The 24,784-nt window shown below is 41.9% G+C and overlaps 1 protein-coding gene across 2 annotated transcripts in view; it reads right to left on the reverse strand.

Annotated features, from left to right (window-relative positions):
* The window catches only part of FBN2 (fibrillin 2), a 236,114-nt gene that overhangs the window by 74,246 nt on the left and 137,084 nt on the right, over positions 1 to 24,784 (reverse strand). For both annotated transcript variants that reach the window (XR_016235341.1, XM_002710087.6), the window contains exons 17-25: positions 23,320 to 23,373; positions 21,705 to 21,830; positions 18,222 to 18,347; positions 13,719 to 13,838; positions 6,798 to 6,935; positions 6,250 to 6,300; positions 5,670 to 5,795; positions 1,701 to 1,928; positions 1,079 to 1,204 (exon numbers count right to left, since the gene is read on the reverse strand). Coding sequence is in view for 1 of the 2 variants with exons in the window: in XM_002710087.6 (XP_002710133.2) it covers positions 1,079 to 1,204; positions 1,701 to 1,928; positions 5,670 to 5,795; positions 6,250 to 6,300; positions 6,798 to 6,935; positions 13,719 to 13,838; positions 18,222 to 18,347; positions 21,705 to 21,830; positions 23,320 to 23,373 (1,095 nt within the window). In the remaining variant the exon portion in view is untranslated. The remainder of the gene's footprint in view (positions 1 to 1,078; positions 1,205 to 1,700; positions 1,929 to 5,669; positions 5,796 to 6,249; positions 6,301 to 6,797; positions 6,936 to 13,718; positions 13,839 to 18,221; positions 18,348 to 21,704; positions 21,831 to 23,319; positions 23,374 to 24,784) is intronic.

Below are 24,784 nucleotides of genomic sequence, written 5' to 3' on the forward strand. Positions count from 1 at the left end.
GGCCTAAGCAGCGGGGAGCCTGGGCGGCAGTGCGGGATTCTGGGTCGTCGGCTCTGCTCAGATTCTCCCCACAGGAAGTGCCGCTGTCCAAGTGGGGAACACAGTGGTGGGGGATCTGCATGGCGGTGGAGCTGAGCGTCAAGGCAGCGGCACTGCAGAAGACCCCAGCACAGCTGTCCAACACCTCGGGCAGATTAGGCCAGCTCTGCATAGGACAGGAGGGAGCCACGGCAGACAATTCCACGGTATCACAAAAAAGGGGAAAACTCCAGAATGGTCATGAAGAGGGGTCTGCTGGGCATTTAGCACAGTAAAGACTCTACGAGGGACACCCGCACGCCATTTCATAGCACCCCGGGTCTGAGTCCTGGCTCTGCTCTGGATTCCAGCTCCCTGCTGAAGTGCCTTCTGGGAGGAGGTGCCGGTGATAACTCAAGTCCTTGGTTCCCTGCTGCCCTCAAGGGGAGCCTGGACTGACTTCTGGGTTCCTAGCTCTGGCCTGGCCTAGTTGTAAGCATTTGGAGAGTGAACTAGTGGATGCAAGATCTCTCTGTATCTGTTTCTGTCTCTCTCTTTCAAATAATAAAGAGAGTTCAAAAAATAAGATCTTGGACATATGTTCAAGCATTGGAATAATATGTTATATTATCTGACACAAAAATCTGGTACTTGTTTCCAAACTAAACGCAGTGGTCATGGCTATGGATGGTGGACAAAGCTGAATTACTGAGAATACTGTTCACAGATGAGAAAAATATATTGTTAATTTATTTATTATAAATTTTAAAATTTCAGCACTGTACTATTTAATTAACTACTGCGGATTCAATGAGCATATTCTTCGTCCTCATACATTCTAGAAATCTTGTTTTGATGTCTTTCCTGTATGCAAAACAACTAACATTAGGTGCCACTTTGGAGCTCTCTCACAAGCTCACCGGGAACACTCTAAGTGTAGGAAAATAAATAAAAGTAAAAATTTCCAACATTCCAGTGACAGCGTGGGCAATGCAAGCCGGCATCTTCACACAAAGACAAACAGCACCACGTTTTACCCACTAAAAGGAAGGAGCCTCACCTGTGCAGTTTCTCTCCTCCAAGTCCAAAGCAAAGCCACTATTGCAGCGGCACTTGAAGCTTCCGATTGTGTTTCTGCACTTGCCGTAGGTGCACATTCCAGGGAAGGCTTTGCATTCATTGATATCTGAAGCAAAATAAATCTGGGCTGTAGAGCAGGCTGCTATCAGCAGGCCAGGCCACCGTGTTGAGGGTGAATGATCACCTGCCCAGTGAGATCTGGGACAGTTTGCAATGATCCCACTGAAGCAAAGTTTCCACTGTGAGAGTGATTGCTCTCAGTAGAGAGCATTAATCCCTTCGTTTCTGACCATTTGCTTCCTGAAAGATGTGGGGACAGAGAACTTTCTCCCACCAATGCTGCTCTCAGGACCACATCTCTGGCTGTGCAAAGGAAAGCAGGGGAACTGGGAAGAGGGGAGGTGGGAAGTGGGGAACTGGGAAGAGCAGGGCCAGCCGCCTGTTCTGACTTCTGCCTCAGTACCCTGTTGGAGAGCAGTCATGAGGCCGGCCACAAAGCAGATGCAACAAAGAAAATGAAGTCTGAATCAGATGTTTAAAGCTAAACCGATTCTCTGGGACACGTGGACAGTACTGTGTTGGTGCAAAGGCACCATGGTTACCTTTGTAGAATGGTCGCCCGGTCAGAACATCCCCTCTGTTGGCAAAGCCGGGCCCCCGGGGGCACAGGGCCTCGTACTCCTTGGTGCCAGGCTTGGGGCACTCCTCGCACTCGCTGCCCCAGGCAGCACCGACCGCACAGCAGCAGGCGTCCATGCGGAACTTCCCAGGGACGGGGTGGATGCATTCATCTTCATCCCACTTGAGGAAACACTGCTCCATGCGGATGTCTACAGAGAGAGCGGAGTCACAGGTGCCACATGACCGCGCGCTCATTCGACATCGGCACCCAGAGCCTCTGCAGGGCCCTGGGGAGACCCTGGGTGGGTGAGACTCAGCCCCAAGCCGCGGGAACAGTCTCCACTGTAAGAGTCACTGACGACAGCAGAGCTGGGACCTCTGCAGTATCACCAGTCTCCCAGGCAACCTCCAGGATGAGGAGGCCCTGTGACTTGGCTCCTTCCTGTCACCACCTGCGTTTCTCCCCTTTTTTTGGTATTGCTCAGAATGAGAAAAAGAATCTATTTCAGTGACAAGTTTTTATGGTTCACCAAACTGTTTAAAGTGGCTCTGGGGCAGTTCCATCAGATCTGGGTCATAAACATAAACCTGTTTGGTATAACTTAAAATTACATTGCGGGAGGAAAATATGCTATTATTGCATTCATCATTTTTTTCCCTGCCAAATTTACCTTTTCCAACATAGTTTTTGCCCATTATTATGCAAATCTCTACTAACATACTAAGCTATTTGAATGCCACATTTCCCTACAATTTTGCAACATGGCACTATTTCAGGACTCTAAAACATCAGTAAACAGAAACAGGGTAAACCAGCAATCTACAAATAACATAGCCACCTGTCAGCCAGGAGAGCTGCTGGTACAACCACAGTCAAACACTTGGCTCTTCAATTACAAACAAGCTTGAGTTCAGAAAGGATTTTCTTTGACCAACGTAACAAGACTGCTTTGACAATAGCATTTCAAGCCATTAAACCCTTTGCTAACCTGAAAACTATTTAAAAGAGGGAAAGACAAATCCCTGATGTAAACAAATTAATACACTTGCTATTTCAGTAACTGTCAACATTGATGATTTCATGTTCTCAACCAAAGGTATTATCACCTTCAGCAACTGTCTTTAGCCTCCAGTTACATGCATTTCCAAGTATTGTAATCAGAAAGTACAATTTTTAAAGAGAAAATTATGGTGATCAGTTTTTGTTTTGAACCAGGAGACTGAACACAGGAATTCACAATAGGTGATTCCACCCTGAATGTGTATTAACAGTCACCAAAAAGCCACACTTTGTGCCGGTGTGAAACGCGGCAGTCATTTGGTAAGCTTCTCTCTCACAGGGCTCCCAGGGGCTGGCCTCCGTTACAGCCAGCTCGCCTAACCCCAAGGAAGAAAAGACACTCACAAGACGTGAGAGCTTTATGTAACTAGCTACAGCTGGTCTGAGAGCTCTGGCTTGGGTCCTCCTACTTCTGAAGTCAACGAAGTAATCTGTTCAAGAAGCCATTCAGGAATCAATTGGGAGAGAACAGGATAGCTGAACTCAGTCTATAAAATGTGACAATCACCTACAAGAGGAATCCCGTTCCTTTCACATCAGTGTTCACATCAGGAATCAAAAGAGCCAGCCCACGGGCCACAGCCCGCCTGGGAAGCTGTGATCGGCTGGCACAGATGTTAGAACAGAGTTTTGAAAATCTTTGGATAGTATGAGGGTAATTAAAAAAAATAGGAAAAGGGAATTAACAGTGAAGTTTATTTTATTAAAAAAAGGTTGAAATTCATGCACGGTTTCTTCACGACTTGCATTTTCCATGAACTCTTTGAAGATGCCTCCTGTGCATGGATTTCAACAGCTTTTGCTCCCAAATAAACTCTTCTAATTCCACCTTCCTTGACCTGTTTGAAGCCCCGTCCCCAGTGTGTTCCACAGTCCCCACTGCCCCTGTTACCACCTGACTTGAATAATGTGCGTACTTGGCCGTTCGGGATCCCTGACTTAGAGGATGCTGTCAGAGCGGTTTGCCCCTATATTTGTCCTTAGACCACTTATATTTTCATACGCCTACTGCTTCTTGAAACACTCACATCCCCCAAAAAGAACAAATCAATGTAGCATAATTCAGCGACAAAACATTTAACTATAGTACAAGAATCAAGAATCTACTATAGCTTTAAAATATTATAAAGCCTTTGATTTTTCGTGATGTTATTGCCTTCATATCTTCCTTTGGTTACTGATGACAACTTAATTTCATTAGTCATTGACCACACTGATGCTATTTTGTTATTCTCAAGACACTCAGTTTGCCTAAACACTGTAGATAATTTTAGGAGAATTTTAAAAATTGAAAAATCTGAGAAGAATTTTTATTTTTGAACATCGGATATAATAATTTTAAAATAATTCCATATGTTTTTAGTCACGTTTTCAATCCAAATTTAAATATGCTGCCAAAGATTCATTTAAACTGATATCCATGCTTATCAAACTAAACTGTATGGTATTGAAAACTATTTTTTTCATCTCTAACTTAAAAAACACTGACATGTTTAAATATTTGAATGCAACACTGTCATTGTTTACATGTTTAAGTTTCAAATACAAGGGTGGGTGTTTGGCACAGCAGTTAAGGCACTGTTTGGGAAGCCCTCATCCTATATCTGAGAGCCTGGGTTTGGGTCTTGGCTCCCCCGATACAACTGCCAACTAATGCACACCTTGAGGGGCAATAAGTGATGGTTCAAGAAGGTGGGTTTTGGGGGCCGGTGCTGTGGTGCAGCAAGTTAAAGACCCAGCCAGCCTTCAGCACCTACTTCCCCTATGGATGCCGGTTTGAGTCCCGGCTGCTCCTCTTCCAATCCTGCTCCCTGCTAATAATATACCTGGGAAAGTAGTGGAGGATGGCCCAAGTCCTTAGGCCCTTGCAGCCATGTGAGAGATCCAGAAGAAGCTCCTGGCTCCTGGTTCTGGATCAGCTCAGCTCTGGCCATTGTGGCCATTTGGAGAGTGAGCCAGCAGATGGAGGATTTCTTTTTTTTCTATATCTCTCCTTCTCTGTAACTTCCAAATAAATAAAATAAATCTTATATAAAAAAGAAGTTGGGTTTCTGCTACCTACATGTTTTGAGACCCAGATTTAGTTCCAAGCTCCTGGGTTTAGCCTGGCTTAACCCCGGCTTTTGTGCACTTCCAGGAAGTTAACCAACAGGTGTAAAATCTCTTTCTTTCTCTGTCTCTATATTTCAAGTAAATAAAATAGAATTTAAAAAATTTAAAGCATTTCAAATACAATTATGTATCAAGCTTGTTCTACCAACTAAAAATTCACTACCTTATTGGAGGAAATATCAAATGAACAAAAATATTTTTGCATACAATATAAAATTAACAGAGATTTTTCAGTGATGAAATTCAGGTTCAGTTCAACATGACTCTGACAAAGAATAAGCTCAAACTGCCATCCCATACAATGTGGTGCTGAGAGAAAGCATTTCCTAATTTTAGATCTTTAGAAAATAAAGCATTAAGAAAATTTCAGCTCTGAAGTTGGTAAAGCAAGAGCCGGGGTAAGTCAATGTTTTCAAACAAGAATGATCTAACTTTGCCCATGAGTTTCCTCACTGACTTGAGCATTCAGCTACAGTGAGCTGGTGAATGTTAATTTTACAAATGCTAGTAGTTTTGATCCTCTGCATGCAAAACATACATACTTTCCTTGCTCCATTAACTCAGTGTGAAAGACTGAAATTGAAATTGCCTAAAATGTATCTTTAAAGAAACTAAAACTTCTGAGACAGATTTTTGAGCAGCATCAAATATCCTCTAGTGATTTCCCCAAAATAGCTTATTTAAGACAAGTTTTCCTAAGCTCAGACTCAATGGCTTTGGACTGGCCACTGCCCAAAGGACAAGAAAATTCATGGCTTGTTTTATACAAGAGTCTTACCCAAACACACGCGGCCAGTACCGTCCAACGTAAGTCCTTCAGGGCACTCGCAATGAAAAGATCCTTGGCTGTTGACACAGTGCCCATTTGGACAAACGCCAGGAAACACTTCACACTCATTAACATCTGCAGGAAAATGGAGCAAGCAGAGGATAGAGATGTCATCAATAGAAAAAGCAGGTGCAGTCTTATTTCCTGTATAGCATACTCAATCTGCAATACAATGTGCATTACTACTTGAGTTCAGTAGAAATATTCCATAACTTAGCCACCCACTTTCCTAGGCACCAGCTGTGAAAATGACCACAGCCTGGCCCGTCTCTAAAGCACAACCCAGACATGCTCCCTTGCCAGCCCGGCTGTGCCTGAATCCCTACTGATGTCCTTATGAAATTCACCCAACTGCACAAGGAGGAGAAATGGAAAACTTTCAGCTATTTCCTAAGAGTATTATGCCTAAGTATTTGGTGAAGATACTGAGTATTTTTATTGCCATTTTCAGCTTTTTAATAAATGTCTCTGAAGTCTGAGAATGAATATTACTTTTAAGTGCTGCACTAAATACTTTCAATATACTCACCTTCACAAGTAACCCCTTTAATCCTGGCAAACCCTCTTGAGCATGCTGTGTCTGTAAAGAACAACAGGACCCACTTTAACTCGGTTATCAAAGAACACACAAGTCTTAAGCTCAAGAGACAGAACCATGGGATACACGTTGAAGGTGGGGTTTTAGAGACAGCACCTCAACCATCCCTTCCTTGAGGCAGCACAGAGCAGGACTTGCTGTGGAAACTCTGCAGGAGGTGACTCATATTGAGATTTTCACCATTTTTCCTACAACTCATTTTTGCTTTCATTTTGGCAACTGAATGACAAATAAACAAGTAAAAGACTCAAGGGAATAGGGCCCTCTTCTCCCACTGGGACACATGCAAACAGGTCTTAGTGCATGGATTCCAGCTGATTCCTTTTTTTTTTTTGAGGTCTGCTTACAGTTCAAGAAGTGGACAAATTTTGAACAGAAAAGACAATGGTCACAAAGGAAATCCACCACAAAGACCGTGCCCTACTTGAGGAAGAAGACTTCCATGGGGAAGCCCAGAGGCTGCAGGCCCTGCCTCCTACCTAGTTCACACCGCTCACAGGGGCTCCCCCAGGCCGCTCCGAGGGTGGCGCAGCATTCGGATTTCAGGGTGGCTCCATTAATATTCACCTCGCAGCGGCTGTCCTGGATGTTGAGCCAGCACGTCCCTTTCAGGCTGTCTGAAGAGAAATAGGAAAGGTTCGAGGACTCTAACCTCTGAATAAAATATAATTCAGGCACATACACCGAAACCGTTTTTATAGTGTTTACAAAAAGGACTGAATTTTAAACTTTAAATAGCATATCCTTCAAACACATTCATATGTTATGTACATTTATAAAAACTCATGAAAGAAATTATCAAGAACACACGAAAAAAGGAAAGACATCCCTAGATCATGGGTCGGAAGGATTAGTATCATTATAATGATAATGTTCGTAACTTGGAACCACATTCTAATGATAATGTTCATAACACGGAACCACAAAACATCTAGAGAGCCAAAGCCATTTTGAGCCATGGCAAGGAGGCAAGCTGGAGGCATCACAATACTTGATTTTGAAGCATGCTACAAAGCTAAGGTAATTAAAACAATATGGTAGTGGCATAAAAACTAACATATAGGGGCCGGGCTGTGGCACAGTGGATAAGGGAACTGCCTGCAGTGCCGGCATCTCATGTGGGTGCCTGTTTGAGTCCTCGCTGCTCCACTTCCCATCCAGCTCTCTGCTATGGCCTAGGAAAGCAGTAGAAGATGGCCCAAGACCTTGGGCCCCTGCACCTGTGTGGGGGACCCAGAGGAAGCTCCAGGCTCCTGGCTTCAGATCGGCTCAGCTCCAGCTGTTGCAGCCAACTGGGTAGTGAACCAGCAGATGGTAGGCTTCTCTTTTTGCCTCTGCCTCTCTATAGTTTTGCCTTTCAAATAAATAAATAATTCTTAAAAAAAACTGACATACAGATCAGTGGAATAGAACAGAGAACTCAGAAATTAATTCACACACACAGCCACTGATCTTTGATAAAGGTTCCAAGAATACACATGGATGAAGAATAGTCTTTTTAATAAATGGTGCTGGCACAAGAGGATATACATGGGTAGGAGAACGAGATTAGATCCCTACCTCTCACCATGTATAAAAGTGAACTTGAGGTGGATCAAAATCCTAAATGTAAGACTGAAACTACAACACTGCTGTAAGAAAACGTAGCAGAAACAGTTACAGACACTGGTGAAGGCAATGATGGCCTTGGGTAACCTCCAAAATACAGGCACCAAAAGTCAAGAATGAGACTGCATGACACTGACCCTCTGCACAGCAAAGGAAACAACAGAGTGAAGACACCTGATATATCGAGAGAGAAGACTTGCCAGCCACTTATCTGTCAAGATTAATATCCAGACCATATCAGCATCTCAAAAAACCCAGCAAAAAAATCCAACCAGCCCTGTTAAGAAACAGGTAAAGGGCCCAAATAGTCCATTCTCAAAACAGAAAAAGAAAAAAAAAAAACCCTCAATATCAATATCACTAGTCATCAGGGAATCAGGGAAATGCAAATCAAAACCACAATGAGAAACCACCTCACTCCTGTCAGAATGGCTATTATCAAAAACAAAGTAAGAAATTCTGACAAGGATGTGGGGAAAGGGGAATTCATACACCGTTGGTGGGAATGAAAATTAGTACAGCCACAATGACAGTGGAAAAGAGCATGGAGACTTCTTTTTTTTTTTAATTTTTTTTGACAGGCAGAGTTAGACAGTGAGAGACAGAGACAGAAAGAAAGGTCTTCCTTCCGTTGGTTCAACCCCCATATGGCTGCTACTGGTGGTGTGCTACGCCAATCCAAAGCCAGGAGCCAGGTGCTTCTTCCTGGTCTCCCATGAGGGTACAGGGCCCAAGCACTCGGGCCATCCTCCACTGCACTTCTGGGCCACAGCAGAGAGCTGGACTGGAAGAGGAGCACCGGGGACTGGAAGAGGAGCAACTGGGACAGGACCGGCGCCCCAACCGGAACTAGAACCCGGGGTGCCGGCGCCGCAGGCAGAGGATTAGTCTAGTGAGCCGTGGTGCCAGCCAAGCATGGAGACTTCTTTACAAAACTAGAAATAAAACCGCCATATGACCAGACATCCTACCACTCTATATCTCAAAGATTCATATTCACTGCATTCAAGAGATGCCTGCTCCACCATGTTTACTGCAGCACCTTCCACAACAGACAAGGTAAGCAATCAACCAAGGTGTCCGTCCTCAGGAGAATGCATGTGATGAACGTCAAGGTAGACACACATAATGGAAACAAACAAGAATGAGGTACTGTCATATGCAGCAAAACATACGGAACAGGAGGACACCGTGTTTCACGGAGGAAGCCAGACACATAAGTACTGTGTGTTTTCCCTCACAAAAGAAAACTCAACTTGAACACAGAATGGTGACTACTAGAAGCTGGGTAGCAGGGGAGGTGTGCACAGCGGTGAGAAGAGGGAATTGGCATCAAATCAGAGTTGGATGGAAGGAATGATTTCCTGGTGTTAGCACAGTGGGGCAGCTGTAATAACCTAGCTTATACTGTATGAGCAAACAGAAGACAGACGCTCCAAGCCACCTCCGGTCATGAAGTAACATCAAAGAAGGGGACATGCTGATCACCCTCTCTTGGTGAGCATGTGTTGCACCAATACCACACTGAAGCTCAGAAATATAAACAATTCATGTCAAGAAAAAATTTAAATTTTAAGAGCATATTCTTCAAACACATGCACCAACCTTACAATATATTACACACATGCAAGTCAAACATTGTAGTGCATATACGTATCTATGTATTTATACCGCACATGCCATGCTAGTTTATACAGCTACATCTACTGATATTCTCCAATAGGGTTGGGAACTGTATGAGCTGCGGGCCAGACACAGCCAGTGAACTCATCTGGTCTGGCCCTGCCTTGGCAACTGCAGGTGGGATTCAAAATTCAACACATCTATAGGCTTTCTGTGGACTTATAGCTATAAATTCCACAGCACAGAGGAAATGTGAATAAGAGACATGTGAATAAGGCTACTGTGGATTTAAATGCTCTTTTAATAACCTGGAATAATTACTAATTTATCACCTTGGCTCTAGTCATTTTAAGAAAAGGTAAATTGTAACAGTCATTGTTAATATTTATTGAGGAAGTGACACATACTCTTCTAAAGGCCTTCTACATATTTATTTACTCATTAAAAAATCTCCAATGTGGTAGGTACAAGTTGAAGATGAGAAAACTGTGGCACACAGCCATCACTTAATTTATCCAAGGTTGCCCAGGGAGGATCAAGGTACAAACCTACACAGTCTGTCTCCAGAGCCCTGTCTTCTAGGTGGGTACCGCATCAGCATCTACAAGTTGCCAACCCACCAACAGACATCCCCACTCCCCCACTGCCCACCAATCCAGCTCTTTTATCTCTCTGATCATTGTGTGTGCATACACAAGCAGGCATACACACACATGCACACAACACACAGATGTAGTTTAGTAGTCAGGGATGCGTTAAGAACTCTGAAAAGAACAAAGCAGAGTAAGCAGCATGAGGATGAAAAGGGAGAGACACTTATTTTATTTAGGAAGATAAGAGATCTTCTGACTTAGGGCATTTGTCTGGAGTCAAAGAAAAAACATGGACATGTGGGAGAAGGGCCTTCCAGCCAAACAGGAATACAGTGGACTTCCGACGGGAGCATGTTGGACATATTCCAGTGAGAAACAGGTTAAGTATGAGCAGGTGTGGGGGTGAGAGGCACGGCAGTGGGAGAAGTAGCACAGCAAGGTTAAGATGGTGAGGGAGACACAGGCTTTGGCCAAAACTTGTGCTCTCACTTGGAGTAAGTGGAGGAGTCAAGACTTTTACAGACAGGGTTTCCCGACAAGGAAGGACATGCACTTGCTTATGTTTGGAAAGCATTAGCTAGTGGCTACATAAGAAATAGATGACAGAATGGAAAGTATGGGGGAAAAAAACGTAAGATAGAGGCTACTGGAATAATCAAGAGGAGAAATAATGGTGACTTGGGTTGTGGGTTGTTGGTGGGGAGAAGGGGTTGAAACAGCAGCCAACTCCAAGCACAATCAATGAGTTTTGCTCACAGGTTTAATGTTCAGTTTGGGAAAAAGGCATCAAGGGTGATGCCAAATTTCAGTGGGTGCGAGTGGAAAAGTGGAACTGCCATTGGCCAAGATGGAAATGCTCATAGGAGACCCCACATTCAAGGCAGGATATAGGAATCTGGCTTCAGACAATGATTTGAGGTGTCTATCAGACATCTGAGCAGAGACACTGTGCAAACAGCTGGAAATGCAAGTCTGGGATTAGTGCAGAGGTTCAGGCTGGAGCAGGAACTCGTAGAGGCCCTCCAAGGACGGCAGAGAGAAGCAAAGTGGTCCAGGGACTCACTGGGGGAACACTTCAGACTGGAGGGCGGGCCCAGAAAGACTTAGCAAAGAAAACTAAGAAACCCATATAGAATCATCAAAGAAGACAGTTGTGCCAAGAAGGCCCAAGACAAAAACCGTGAGAAGCAATGGGTGCTGCACTGTGCCAAACACTGCAAAGACGACAACAAGAACAGTCCGCTGGGTTCCACAGCAGGGAGGTGGCTGCTCTGAGCACCTCCATGCACACAGAGGACAGAGTGCAGACCTAAGTCACAGAGGAGAGAGACCAGTGTGGACTACACATAGCCTGAACCAGTTCTCAGAGATGCAGGATGGCTGAAACACATTTAATGTTTTACTATAGTTAGTAATATAAACCAGAGCATAGAAGTCTTTTTACACAACTTGTACAATTGTTTAGCTTAATTTATATTTGCATTTAGAAAGTCTGAAGATCAGATCCCAAATCCTTAAATATTCTTTGTGTCCAATTGCTTCACACTAATTTTAAATTAGTAACCATGTTATGGAACTTTTATTCAGTTCAATATTTAGAGACCTGGAGTCTGAAAAGGAAAGCCAGCAGGCACTCCCATTAAAAAAATGTATTGACAGAGGCTGGTGCTGTTGTGTAGCAGGCTAAGCCTCCCCATGCAGAGCCAGCATCCTGTATGGGTACTAGTTCATGTCCCGGCTGCCCCTAAGCCAATCCAGCTCTCTTTAATGGCCTGGGAAAGCAGCTGAAGACGGCCCAAATGCTTGGGCCCTTGCATTCATGTGGGAGACCTGGAAGAAGCTCCTGGCTCCTGCCTTCAGAGCGGCTCAGCTCCAGCTGTTGCAGTCATTTGGAGAGTGAACCAGTGGATGGAAGACCTCTCTCTCTCTCTCTCTCTAATTCTACCTCTCAAATAAATAAATAAAATCTTTTAAAAAAAGATAATTTCTCCTATATTTCACTATTTATTTTCATCTTTTTTCAACTATCATTCACTTTTTAATGAAAATAGTAGCTAGAGTGATGTCTGCAATTTAAAAATATTAGGTAAATTTCTTTTTGAACAGCTCTGGTGTGGGATATTCAAATTCGACTGTTATGAATGAACACAATTAACACACTAAGAGAAACGTTGTGGTTCCTTGCTGGCAACTTGGAGAATGACATAATGACTTGGGCATAAAAGTCTTTGTTTCTGTTTCATTAATAAATGTAAGTACAAAAGATCAAAGAATAGAAATATATATGGTGAAGGGAAACTAAGATATCTTTGATGCTCAAGTGGCATACAGATTTAGTTTTCTGACACATTAACTAACTGATGCTGAGTTCATTTCCTTTGCATAATAAAATGACCCCATCTCTGTTGGAAATTTTTGCCTTAGCAGAAATATTTCTGCTTTATCCAATCCAACCCAGCCCCTCTCCCACTCCCAAACTCAGAATTAAAAGGAGTAATGCCCCAGGCAGAAGGCAGTCTCTTTCCTAACAGGGAGAACCCAGCAAGGCTCATGTTTCACTGGCTCCACCTCACTGCAGATAAAGAGCTGGTGTTTCCATCCAAAGCAGGGATTTCACTGACAGTTTTGGACTTGGTAATTTCTACTCACGTAACAAACTGTTTTCTAGCTAGCATCCAGCTAAGCAGTTAACATCAGACATGATACTGAAAATTCTATTGTCTACGTATATTAAGTGAAAACTCAGCTTGGCTAAATAACAGGCAAACAAAATCTGCCAATCTGTTTGGCACAAAAGTGAAATCTCTTCCTAACTATTTAGAATTTACAACTGGTTCACTTTAAAGGTGTACATGACTGATGATAGATTGTGGTATGTCTGCTGAATGGAGCCACAGACACTGGAAGCAAGAACAAATTACTGGACCATTTTTTCCCTTACACATGTTGAATTTTTCCTTACAGAAACAAATCAGACTTACTTTGTTTTATATATGTTCCATGTCATTGTTAAGAACTCACCTTCAGTGATTTGAGACACATTAAAAGATGTTAGTTCAGAAGTTGTGGAATCTTTCTCCTTGGAGATTTCCAAAAGAGAAAAAAGAAGCTACTTTCTCTTAAGTCCATAAATTTATGATCCATGGGAGAAAGGAAAAAATAACAAATTCCCTCTTTGTGTTTCAAATCTTCTAACTCTTGTTAACTGAATCCAAATTCCACCACATTTTGTTTACCAATGAAGGTTGCTTATAAGAAGTATGAATCAGGGATTTGATTGTATTGATGCCTAACAATTATTTTCAGATAGCACATACATGTGTGTGTGCATGTGTGAGCGTGTAGTATTTAAATGATTATAACTTACAGCATAATACGTTCACTGATATAAAAAGGAAACCCTAGAATCTATCAAAATTTAAGAGGCTGCAGGGTTTAGTCTATTTACTATTTTTTAAAGACTCCTGATTATTAGCTTCTTATAATCCTGTTCTTTTTTTATCCACAGTGAGGGCCAACCCGAGTGCTTATCTCTGCTGTTCAATCTGAACCGCCAGCACTCTGTGTGAATCTTACCAATGCAGATCAAGCCTGTGGAGCTGAGTTTGCTGCCAGGTGAACATTCACAGTTGAAAGATCCAAGGTTGTTCCTGCAGGCCCCATTGACACAGGGGTTGCTTTCACATTCATTTACATCTACGATCCAGAAGGAAAAGATTCTGTTAGAACAGCCATGTGTTTCTGGAAAATATTATTCCAACAAGCCATGCTATGCCAGAATGTCTGGTACACTTGGCTCTTGTGATTTTAATAAGGATCTGCAAGGCATAAAATGAATGGGGAACGGAGACCTGCATTTTACTGTGCGGACACACATCTACGCGACTGGCCACTCAGCAGCAGTAGAGGGATCGGATCATTGGGAAGGCGCACAGGACATCCTTCTTCAATACATTCCTACAAACTTTACATGAATTGGATGAGTTTTCTCCATAAGAAGATGTAACTCCAGGGGCAACAGGCTGTGCACAACAAAGGATGATTGTTTCCCTCATTTAAGCTCCCAGAAGGCTTTCAAGACAAAGTATCACAATGTTGGCTTTTGTTCCAAACCCCTTGACACCAATCAGGAAACAGGGACACACACTCCATACTGAGTACAGAGCTCTGCGCCAGTCCCTGCTACCACCTTCCTCTCTCTTGAGCCTTTCACATTCTCATGCTTAGCCTGGGAACTCCTTTCAACCGCAAAAAATCTTGGTAAAATAAAAATTTAGGATGGAGTTCTGTTGAATTAACTGATCCTTCATAAGCATTAATTTAATTTCAGTCCTCAAATTATAGATCATTATCAAACAATTCCTGTGGGTGATCAGAAGCCAACAGAATTACAGTATGCTTATGTTTTCAAGTGGTGACCAAAGAAAATGTCAGACCTGTACAGTTAAGTAGTTTACCATGTGTGTTAATGAAAAAATAAATACAAGCTTCAGCTAAAGGACTAGAAATGTTATCGAAGACAATTTCCATTCAGATTCAACCTCTCAGTTTCGTAAGTGGCATACATTTGTGCTCGCTTCGGCAGCACATATACAGAAGTGGCACACATTTTCCTCTGCTCCTTGGTTAATTGTCTAACAGGGCAGGACACCTCAGCACCTGTCACGCTGAACACCCGTGTTACTGTGTACAACAGAATACTTATTTTTCCCCTAAACATTTCTTTTCATTTCATATAAAATATTTTATTACACTAAGGGAAGCCTGTGAACAGCTAACTAAAAGGCTAAAGAGCTTACTCCTGAACAGCTCCCGTCACATATGAGCCAAGCTGATCCCGGGAGAGAATGCTCACAGTTGGTTTTCAGGTCAGTGGACTTGAAAAGCAAATTTAAAAACTCCATGGAAAACAGCTATCATTACTCTAAAATTTCTGAATTAGTACCCAGGTACTAATTTTATCCTTTAAGTATAAATTGTTTCAGAAAATATGAATGTACTTTGCTTTCAAGTCATTTTTAGTGAGAAAAATCTCTTACAAGAAAAATACAAGAGCAGATTTTGTAAATAAATTTACAATAAAAATATCTATCTTAGAGTGCTGAATTCTCTAAAATGTAATTAAGGAATTAGATAAACAAAAAAGCTGGTGAGTAAAAGATAATATATAATTTCATTTGTCAGAACTGCCTCCAAAAAAGTCATTATCATATATTTGAAAAATCTCTATTTTAAATCTAGCAATTAAGAACTCAAAGACTATAAACACACGAAATGACAACTACAAATACCAACTATTTAGTTTTCCTTTCAGTATAATGTTTTTATGAAATAAATGTCATGGAACCAGGAACTGAAACAGTTCACTGTACATTCCTGGAAATAAACTTCAAAGCACATCTGGTTTACATTTAACTAGTTATGTCACTGGAAACACAATCTAAACCACAGGGCTTGCTGTAAAAATTTTAACTTTCACAGACTCTCAGAGCTCAAACAAAAAAAGCAAAGTTTTGGTGACTCCCATCTAAAATATAGCCGGACACTGCTGTCTTTATCATCATGGCTATTTATTATGTATCTAAAACAGCCTGGTGATACAGGAGAGCCAAACAAAAGGAGTGAACACGGCAGACAGGCAGAGCGAGATCTCGAATCTGCAGTGACTCTGCTGGTCCTGCCCTGCCTAGTTCTTGGAGGTCGGTAAAGAAAGAACAGACCGAGGACAACTGCTTCAGACAGACAACTTGACTGTTGGAACGCAACGGTGGAAATAAGGGAGAGGCCCAGGGCACAGGAGAACGGTGGCCTTCAGGCCTACTGTCTTTAAAACATTGAACGAAATGCAAATAACTTCATAGTGCATTTAGAGCAACGAAAAGGAGCTACTTGGGTAAGTTTCTCAGGATAAATCATTTTATCTCCACGAATGTCAGAGAGCCAGAGCCAAAATATCTATCATTTCTTCCTTATTCTAACAGCAAAGAGTTCTTTCCCACATGCGACAGATATAAAATAGTTTCCGTATCACAGAAAGGTTCCCCAGCAACAAGGACCTTCTGAAGACGGTTCTTTGTAACCCTCACTGCTGCCTGCCCTGGAATTCGGTCACCTCGATATTTGTGGAATCACTCGACACCACACTATTAAAACACCAGTGGCTCCCGCTCTTCCTACTTGTTCACGTAAGCAGCTGCGTCTCTTACTTCCTGGGGTTTTTTCACCCTCAGTTCCATTCCCCTCCATCTTTCCTATTAAAATGGAGGGGGAAAGCTGACCACCACCCTTGACCACTGGGCATGTGCACCCGCAGGAGCGGACCCCGCCCACCCTGCTGCTCCTGGGTGTCTTTCTTACAATAGCCCTGCGGGTACTGCTGCTGTGTGGACAGGGAAGACCAGTGCTAATGATCACCACCAGCTTCCTGGTTAAATCAAGACCATCTCTTGAGCTGCTCTGGTTCTCCAAGCTTCCGGGGGTTTCACAGCCGCCTACCCTCCAACACGGGACAGATCAAATGGTTAAAGGGCAATGGTTAGGCAGTGGGCTCGGTGGCCAAAATAAAAACTTCCCAAATCCCTTCCCTCACCCCTCCACAGAAATCAGGGAGGAAACATGCCTAGAAATCTTATCCACGAAGCCTTTTCTCAGAGAACTTCTGGAGGAAAAGGTGTGAGAAATGGGAGCTGGGCCTAGGAACAGAAGCTCCATAGTTACACACTGAGACCGAGGCTCCGACTCTGCAGCCAGCCACTCCAAGCAGAGCGCGCCCCTGCCCAGCTGTGGAGGCCCTCCACGCGCCTGCCTGGGGATGGGCGGGCAGCTGCGGGCTCAGTGGTTCCTGCAAAGCTGGTGACCGTCGAGGACAACGGTTCTGATGCAGCTGAGAAAGATGCGATGTTACCCCGAGGTTTTCTTTCTTTCCTTTTTTTTTTTTCTTCCCCTTCAGGCTAATGTCTGCTTTTCTGGTGGTCCCTCCGGTACAATCTAAACTTAGAAATATGCTTCGCCATTGCATTTCATTGACTTCTGCAGAGTGATTTGTGTTTTGCGGTCTTGTTCAAGAGTCCTAACCCAAGAATGCTTTGAAGCTACACAGTGAGATGAGAGAATGCAAACTTTATTTTTTATACTACTACTATAGTTTTCTTGGCTGCAGCATCATTCCAAAACAATTTTAACAGACGAGGGAAGGGCTATTCCACAATAATTGAAGGCGGAATTATTTCTGCTTTGTAGTTACTACTTGGAGAAGTCACTGGATTTGAGAACGTCAGGGGATCCTTTTGTGGGCCCACAACGAGACTTAAACAGGACAATCACTAGTAGGCACACTGCAGATTATTCTGAAATGCTCAGTGCTTTAGGAAACAATATGGCAACGGAATGCACTCAGTGCCTCGTCTCTCAGTGAAGCTGTGCACTTCCTTAAGCGCGGAATTCATTCCAGCAGCTTCCACTGCAGAAAAACACGGTGAACGAACAGGAAGCTTTGAATCACTGGGCTTACAATGATTACCAAATGATTATCTTTTAAATTATCAAATGGAAAGGACCCTTTTCTCAGGTAATAAATTTAATTAAAGTCACTACTTTTCGTTAAAATACTTGAAGCAAATATTCACTCTAAATATTTTCTGGGCCAGACTCTTGAGTGTATCACTCAGGTCATCAATGCCAGTAACTGACTTGGCCGTTAGAAGGCAACTTCCTAGGCCTGTGTGTCTCGTGGTTTTAAAATGAGGAAAACAAAGTAAACAAAAATTTGACATTTATTTGGGTTAAACAATATGCTCCTTCAAGCCTTTTTTTCTTTTTACTTCAAAAAGTTTGTTCCAAATGTTTTTGATATTTTATCTGAGTGGAACAAAACTGATGGTGTCTGTTTAAAGCTGGCAGGTCAGCTGAGTGAGGTTAGGAAATGAAGAAAATTCAGGCCTATGAGGTATGTTCAAGAAGATCATAAAAATGTGAGTGATGAGAAAGTGTGCAGGTTGCAGAACGCCGTGAGTGCCCTCTCCCGGACGGCAGGGCTGCGTCCCTGGGTGCGGATGGCTCCCAGGCACGGTGAATGCTTACCTTCACAGGTCTCCGTCTCTGTCCTGAACACGTACCCCGGCGGGCACGTGCAGCTGTAGCTTCCTGGCGTGTTCCGGCACAGTCCGTTGTCGCAGAGCAGTCTGTTCACCAGGCATTCATCGATGTCTGAGAGTGGCCATTGGAAGAGAAGAGATTTGCATATTGAAAGCTACATCACAGTGGTCCACAGTTTCTGTTACTTGTTTTTTCCCCCTATCCCTCTCTGTCAGTCTCTTTACCTCACAGCATAATCCTTTATATAGAGCAAAATGTATTCAGTTTAATTCAAATGGAGTATTCTCATGCCGATGGATACTCCTAGTATCTTTTAAAGTCCCTGTAAAGTATGTAGTAGTTTGGAAAGGACATACTAGCACTTTGCTCTTCATTTGCTTTTTGTCCTGCAATGGGATTTTACTGGATATATTTTAAAAAACACTGATGAAATTTATCAAGAAATTAAACTAATTTGTCTACATACTTACTCGTGTACAATAAAAGTAACAGTTTTTTTTATTTTTCTGATTAAAATTCTAAAAAGAGTGCATTAAACAGCAATGAATCAAATGCTATTCACTCATTTTCTACTATGATTTCAGATCAGCAAGTTACTATGGGAAAATCACTGATGAAGTCTGTATGTTCCTTGAACAACTCAGAACAGCCAGAGAGGATACCTGACCTTGACATTCAACATCACACTGAAGGGCGAGCACTTGGCCCGGTAAGAAGACACCTGTCTCCCACACTGGAGTGCCCGAGTTCAATTTCCGCTTCTCTGCTGACTCCAGCTTCCCACTAAAGCAGACCCTGAGGAGCACAAGTGACAGCTCCAGGACTGCTCTTGCCACCAGAAGGGAGACCTGGATCGAGTACTCAGCTCGCTGGGAACAGTTAGGGAGTGGACCAGTGAACGGGAGGCAGCTTTCTCTCCTCTCAGATTATTTTCTGGAGGGTTGGCACTGCGGCACAGACAGTAAAGCTGCTGCCTGCAACGCTGGCATCCCATACAGACCCAGTAGTGCCCTGGCTGCTCCAATGCCTAGAAAAAGCAGTGGAGGATGGTCCAAGTACATGGGACCCTGCTACCCATGTGGGAGACCGGATGAAAACTCCTGGCTCCTGGCATTGGCTTGGCCCAGCCTTGGCTTTTGTGGACGTCTGGGGAGTGAATCAGCGGATGGAAGATCTCTGTCTCTTCCTCTCCTAACTGTGACTTTCAAACAAATCAGTAAATAAGTCTTCAAAAATAAGTTCTTTGAAGAAAAGTGTTCATATTTGAGTTTTATCCTAAAGTCCGTACTCCTATTTTCCAAGTTTCATTTATGACAGAAACACTGTTTAGGGTGAAGAGTTCTTTTTACCTAAAGTTGCATTTTCAGTCTTGCAAGTAACAACTGTCCCTCACCAAAGATATACAGAAATGCTGAGCACAGCACACGGAAAACAAGTATCAGAAGAAATTTCCAGTAATTCCGTAAATCCTGATAATATGCTTTATATTTTATCTGAACTTCTCCCCTGTGGGTGTTTTGCTCTTGATACAATTCCTACTCCTGCTACTTTTAATATTTACATTATACTTTAAAGATTATATGACTGGTAATGTTTCATCAAATGAGAAAAATGTGATTTTTCAAACTGCAGTTTTCCTTCCCATTTCTCCACACTATGAACTGTATCTACCGAAAAAGATAATCTGAAGTCCTAAATCCCCAATATCTCAGAACATAACCTTATTTGGAAATACAGTTTTCACAGAAATAATAAAGTTAAAATGCAGTCCTTAGGAAGGACCTACTACCACACAAAAGAGAGCAAACTTTGACAAACAAAGGGTATTTAAAATGTTTGTAGAAAAAAATATATATACATAATATGAAAAAACTGCACATGGCTTTCAAAAAATTTTTGTGCCAAAACAGACCTCTCTTTTAATTCCATGTTTTCCCAAAGGTTTTGCAGTCCCCAAGCAGTGACAGTCACACACAGTGACAAGACGACACGGGCACAGATAGCAGGAATGAGGCAGGTCGGGGAACGCAAGGGTTGCTGGGAAACCTCACGGGCGCAGGCAGGAAAGGAAGAGTCCTTCTCAGAGCCCCGGGAGGGCACGGCCTGGCTCTGAGCTCTCTCCCCGAAGTGCAACTGAGTTTCTGCTGCTTTAAGGAATCCAGTTTTAGGTACTTTATTATGCAGCTCTACAAACTAAAACACTGTTATGACTGAAATATGGCTGTATCTTTATTTTTAAAATCTACTTTTAATTTTATTTTCATAATTCTGTAGTTACAGTTGGCTATCATTTCTCAGATTCAACCATGTAAGGATTGAAAATACTTGAAAACAGTAACACTGTGTCAGTCCTGAACAGGCACGCTCACCATTATTTCCTAAATAATACAGTATAACATCAATTTACATAGCATTTACACTGCTTTGGGTAGAATGAGAAATCTAGGAAAGTTTACTTTGATATTTATTTATTTATTTATTTTCCAATATTTATTTATTTATTTGAAATGCAGAGTCACAAAGAGACAGAGAGAGAAGAGAGATCTTCCATCTTGTTGGTTCACTCTCCAAATGGCCACAACAGCTAGTGCTGGGCCAGGCTGAAGCCAGGAGCCAGGAACTTCTTACAGGTCTCCCATGCAGGTGTAGGAGCCTTGTGCTGCCTTCCCAGGCACATTAGCAAGGAGCTGGATAGTAAGTGGAGCAGCTGGAACCAGCACCCAAATGGGATGCTGGCAATGCAGGTGGCAGTTTAACCCGTTACATCACAATGCCGGCTTCTCTGGGATGGTGGAAGTCCTGGGGCAGATGTATGTATGTCGCATACACTGTTTTTTATGAGGGACTTGAGCGTCTTTGGATTTGGGGATCCACAGAGGTGCTGGAGCCAGCACTGCTCAGATACGGAGGCACGGCTGCACCTGCTTCACACAGTTCAGCAGCCACGGTGTGCCAATGCTCACTGAACTGCTCTGTTTTCATTAACAGAAAATTGCATACACTTCCACACACCCTCTTACAAATTAAACGGGAAATTCCCTTGTCTCAGTTATCATGTTTCAGTATGTCCCACCAACAAACTGTTTCCTTATAAAGTCAAAGTTCGCTCAAACTGTAACCCTTGATTTTCCTGACAGTGCTATCGAGCACCCTGTTCATTTCTGAAGTCCGTTTCTTAGAAAAATGATAGAATAAGTATATATGCAGAAAAATGCAATGGAAATAAGTGAGTATGTATTCAATAATCTTGGAGTAGAGGATTTTAAATATGCATAAATATTAGTACCATACTAAAAGTTTCAAGAAATTTGCTTGATTCTGGTATTTTTATAGCAACATACAGTATAAATGAAACAAGAGAAACTCTAAGATGCAAAGTCTGCTGACTTATTGGTATCTTCATTTCTCCTCTAATCCATAAGATCAAAGTATAAAAAGGTTTTTACGTGTATATGACAAATAACTCACCAATACAGTTTCTTCCAGAGGCATCTGGTTCATAGCCACTGTTGCAGTTACAACGGTAACTACCACGTAAGTTCTCACAAATTCCATTGGCACATATATCAGGATCCAAAGCACATTCATTGATATCTGTGTGAAATGTTCAAAGTGTAAGGCTTACAGGGATTTTATTGTTTGTGTATAACTGCAGGTCTAATAGTACATATAAAGAATTTAACACTGTAAACCGACAATCTGCATTTCAGAAAGGAAAAGGGAACCAAAATAAGGAATAAGAGAGTATGACTGACAGATGTAAGACACATTACTGGTAAGTCCAAAGAAAAATGAAAGAGACTGGCTGAAATTCAAAGAATTAAACCATGTAATAGGCCTATATCCATGATAAAATACATCAAAGAATTTACAGGCTGTTGGCTCAAAAATCTAAAGGAAAATTCAACTTGATAGGTGTTATAACTAATTAAAAGACAGAGATTTATTAGGACAGTCCATATAATTTTATGGTCCCTGAAAGCACAGAATATTTCTACTTCACTGTCCTATTTTCCGCAGACAAATAAACAACACGATATTGTGTTTCTCACTGCTGACAGGTGAGATTACTGGAGAGGATTAACAGATGTTTCACAACACGATATTTTACAAGAATCCATGACTATGACTATGTCTTTGTCATTCATGGGCGGCAGGACATGAAGACGATGTGCCCGTTATAGCAGTAACCAAGCAGCAGGCAGTTGGTTCTGCTCGGGGTGGGGTGGGAGGAGGTGGCATATTGGCAGGGAATTAGAAAATGGAGGACGGGCCTCACGTCAAATTTTGGTCATTGGGTTCAAATTCTGATGCTATTATTCTCAAGAATGCAAAGACTCCAGAAAGGCCGGCCTTTTCATTTTACGCTTGGGAAACCTACTCTTGTGAAAGTTTCTTTCTTTACTCTGGTTTGGAATATTCACTGTGAAGATTCACCATTATGGGCAACTCTGTGTAATTCATCTGAAGTTTTCTTAACAGAAAAGCAGAATAATATGTGGAAAGTGAAGATGAACACTTTAACATAGAAATGAATCTGTATGTGTATTAAAATATAAAAGAACTTTAAAATTATAAACACATACATATATATTTAAATGTTCACGATTCAGTATTGGAATTTTGCTAACTACAACACTAAATTAAAAAACATTAGATAAAGTCTTACTCAGTTTTTTAGGGTGTATATTTCAAACTTAATCCATATCAAATACCTCCTGATGACTTTTTTTCTGATCCTAACTGCACAGTACTTCATATTTTCTCTTATAATAATTACTCTTTTTGTTTAATCTAGATTCTAGCTCAAGGTTCTTCTTAAGCAATGGCATTCATAACAACGTGTATAGTCAGTGACATGTTTAACAATGCACGTGTTAACAGGTAACCACTTATCCAAGGTGAAACTGTGCATCTCCTTATCAGTGTCACCTACTTACGACTACTGCTCGATAGGATGATCTACCTCACTGCATTATCCTGGTGAATTTTTATAGTAAGCGTAATCATATTCATATTATCATGATAAAGCTACATGATGGCATTGCATGATCACCTAAGATTGAGAATTAAATGAAATTACCTCTTCCATCCACAGTGATGCCCACTCCACTACTACAAAGGCCATGGAATTCAGCTGCATAAAACAAGAAGAAGAAACATTAAAAAGGAAACTCATCCCACTCACAAGTCACTATGTAACTTCAAAGTTAGTATCCAAAAGAATTATGTGCACTGTTTTTAAAATGAATGAAATAAGCATTTCTAGCACATCATCATGGAAAAGCAAAAGACGGAAATAAAAATCACTTGTAATCATCACCCTGAATGTGATTAATATACAGATAAATGATACCGATATGTTCTGCACATGGAAACTTTAAAATATTGAAACTGTATTAAAAGATGGCTTCTTGGATTTTTTCTCAATAAGAAAAGTGAAGCTTATAAAACAGCACTTACCTAGTGCCTGGCATTGTCCTATCATTTTACATCTAGTCCTCTAAGTGACCTTCCCAGTACCCTCGACTAGAAACTACTGTTTCAAAGTTAAAAATGAGAACACTGAGATACACAGAAGCACAGTGACTTGTCCAGTCACAGAGGTTGTGAGTGAGGCGGCAGGCGTGGCTCCTGGGAATTTTACCACAGACCAGGCACGTCAGTGTCCTAGGTAACAGGTAACTTTTTAAGGTTTACTGCAGGAATTTAATTTCATATGTCCACCAAATGCTACCAATATTCCTTATTTTTTTAGTTCATTTTTTCCTCATTAACCTAAAATTCTATGTATAATTCAGTCTACATTTCCACTTGTAGTTAGGTTTGTTTCTACATTCATTTAATTAGTCCTATCTTTTATCTAATCTTGTCCCAATTTTTGTGCTTCTTTACTAACATGCATTAATTTGGTTCAGCACACTTGAACAAAATTCCCTTCATTATCTATCTTTTAAAAAACGTAGTACTCAGTAGTACTTTGAGGTGCATCGGATCATTTCTTCAAGGTCTGAACAATTCAAACCCTTTAGGGATTTCAACAGAATTCTAAACCATTTCCTTTGTGGGAGTGCTTTTCTCTCATTCTACTCCTGGAAAGTTCTTCCTCTTTCCAACAACAAACTAAACATGCCCCTCCGTGAAGTCTTTCCCAACTGCCCCAGGCAACGAACTGCCCCTCTGTGCTCTGCTTGTCCTTATCTGAAGTCCTTTTCCCGACACCAGCCATACCAACCTGCAAGGTAGACGCCTGCCTGCCTGTATTCTCAACTACTGCTACTCTAAAGATGCGAATGCCCACTGTAGATACAAATACTCAGTCCTGGCTTAGTCAAAGTATCAGTGTACACGAGTCTACATCATCAACCTGAATCTGGAGCTGTTGATAGACTTCAGCCTGCCATCATTTGGTGTTAAGATTGAAAAAACAAAATCAGGTTGTTGTACATTTACAATCTGAAAACACTACACATTTTATGCTCTTTATCTTCATAATGACATCACAGATCAAAGAAATGGAGACTAATGGATTCCAGCAAGAAATCTGT

Source organism: Oryctolagus cuniculus, chromosome 6 (assembly GCF_051225735.1).
Source record: "Oryctolagus cuniculus isolate XC-2025 breed Fujian yellow rabbit chromosome 6, ASM5122573v1, whole genome shotgun sequence".
Lineage (NCBI taxonomy): Eukaryota > Metazoa > Chordata > Mammalia > Lagomorpha > Leporidae > Oryctolagus > Oryctolagus cuniculus.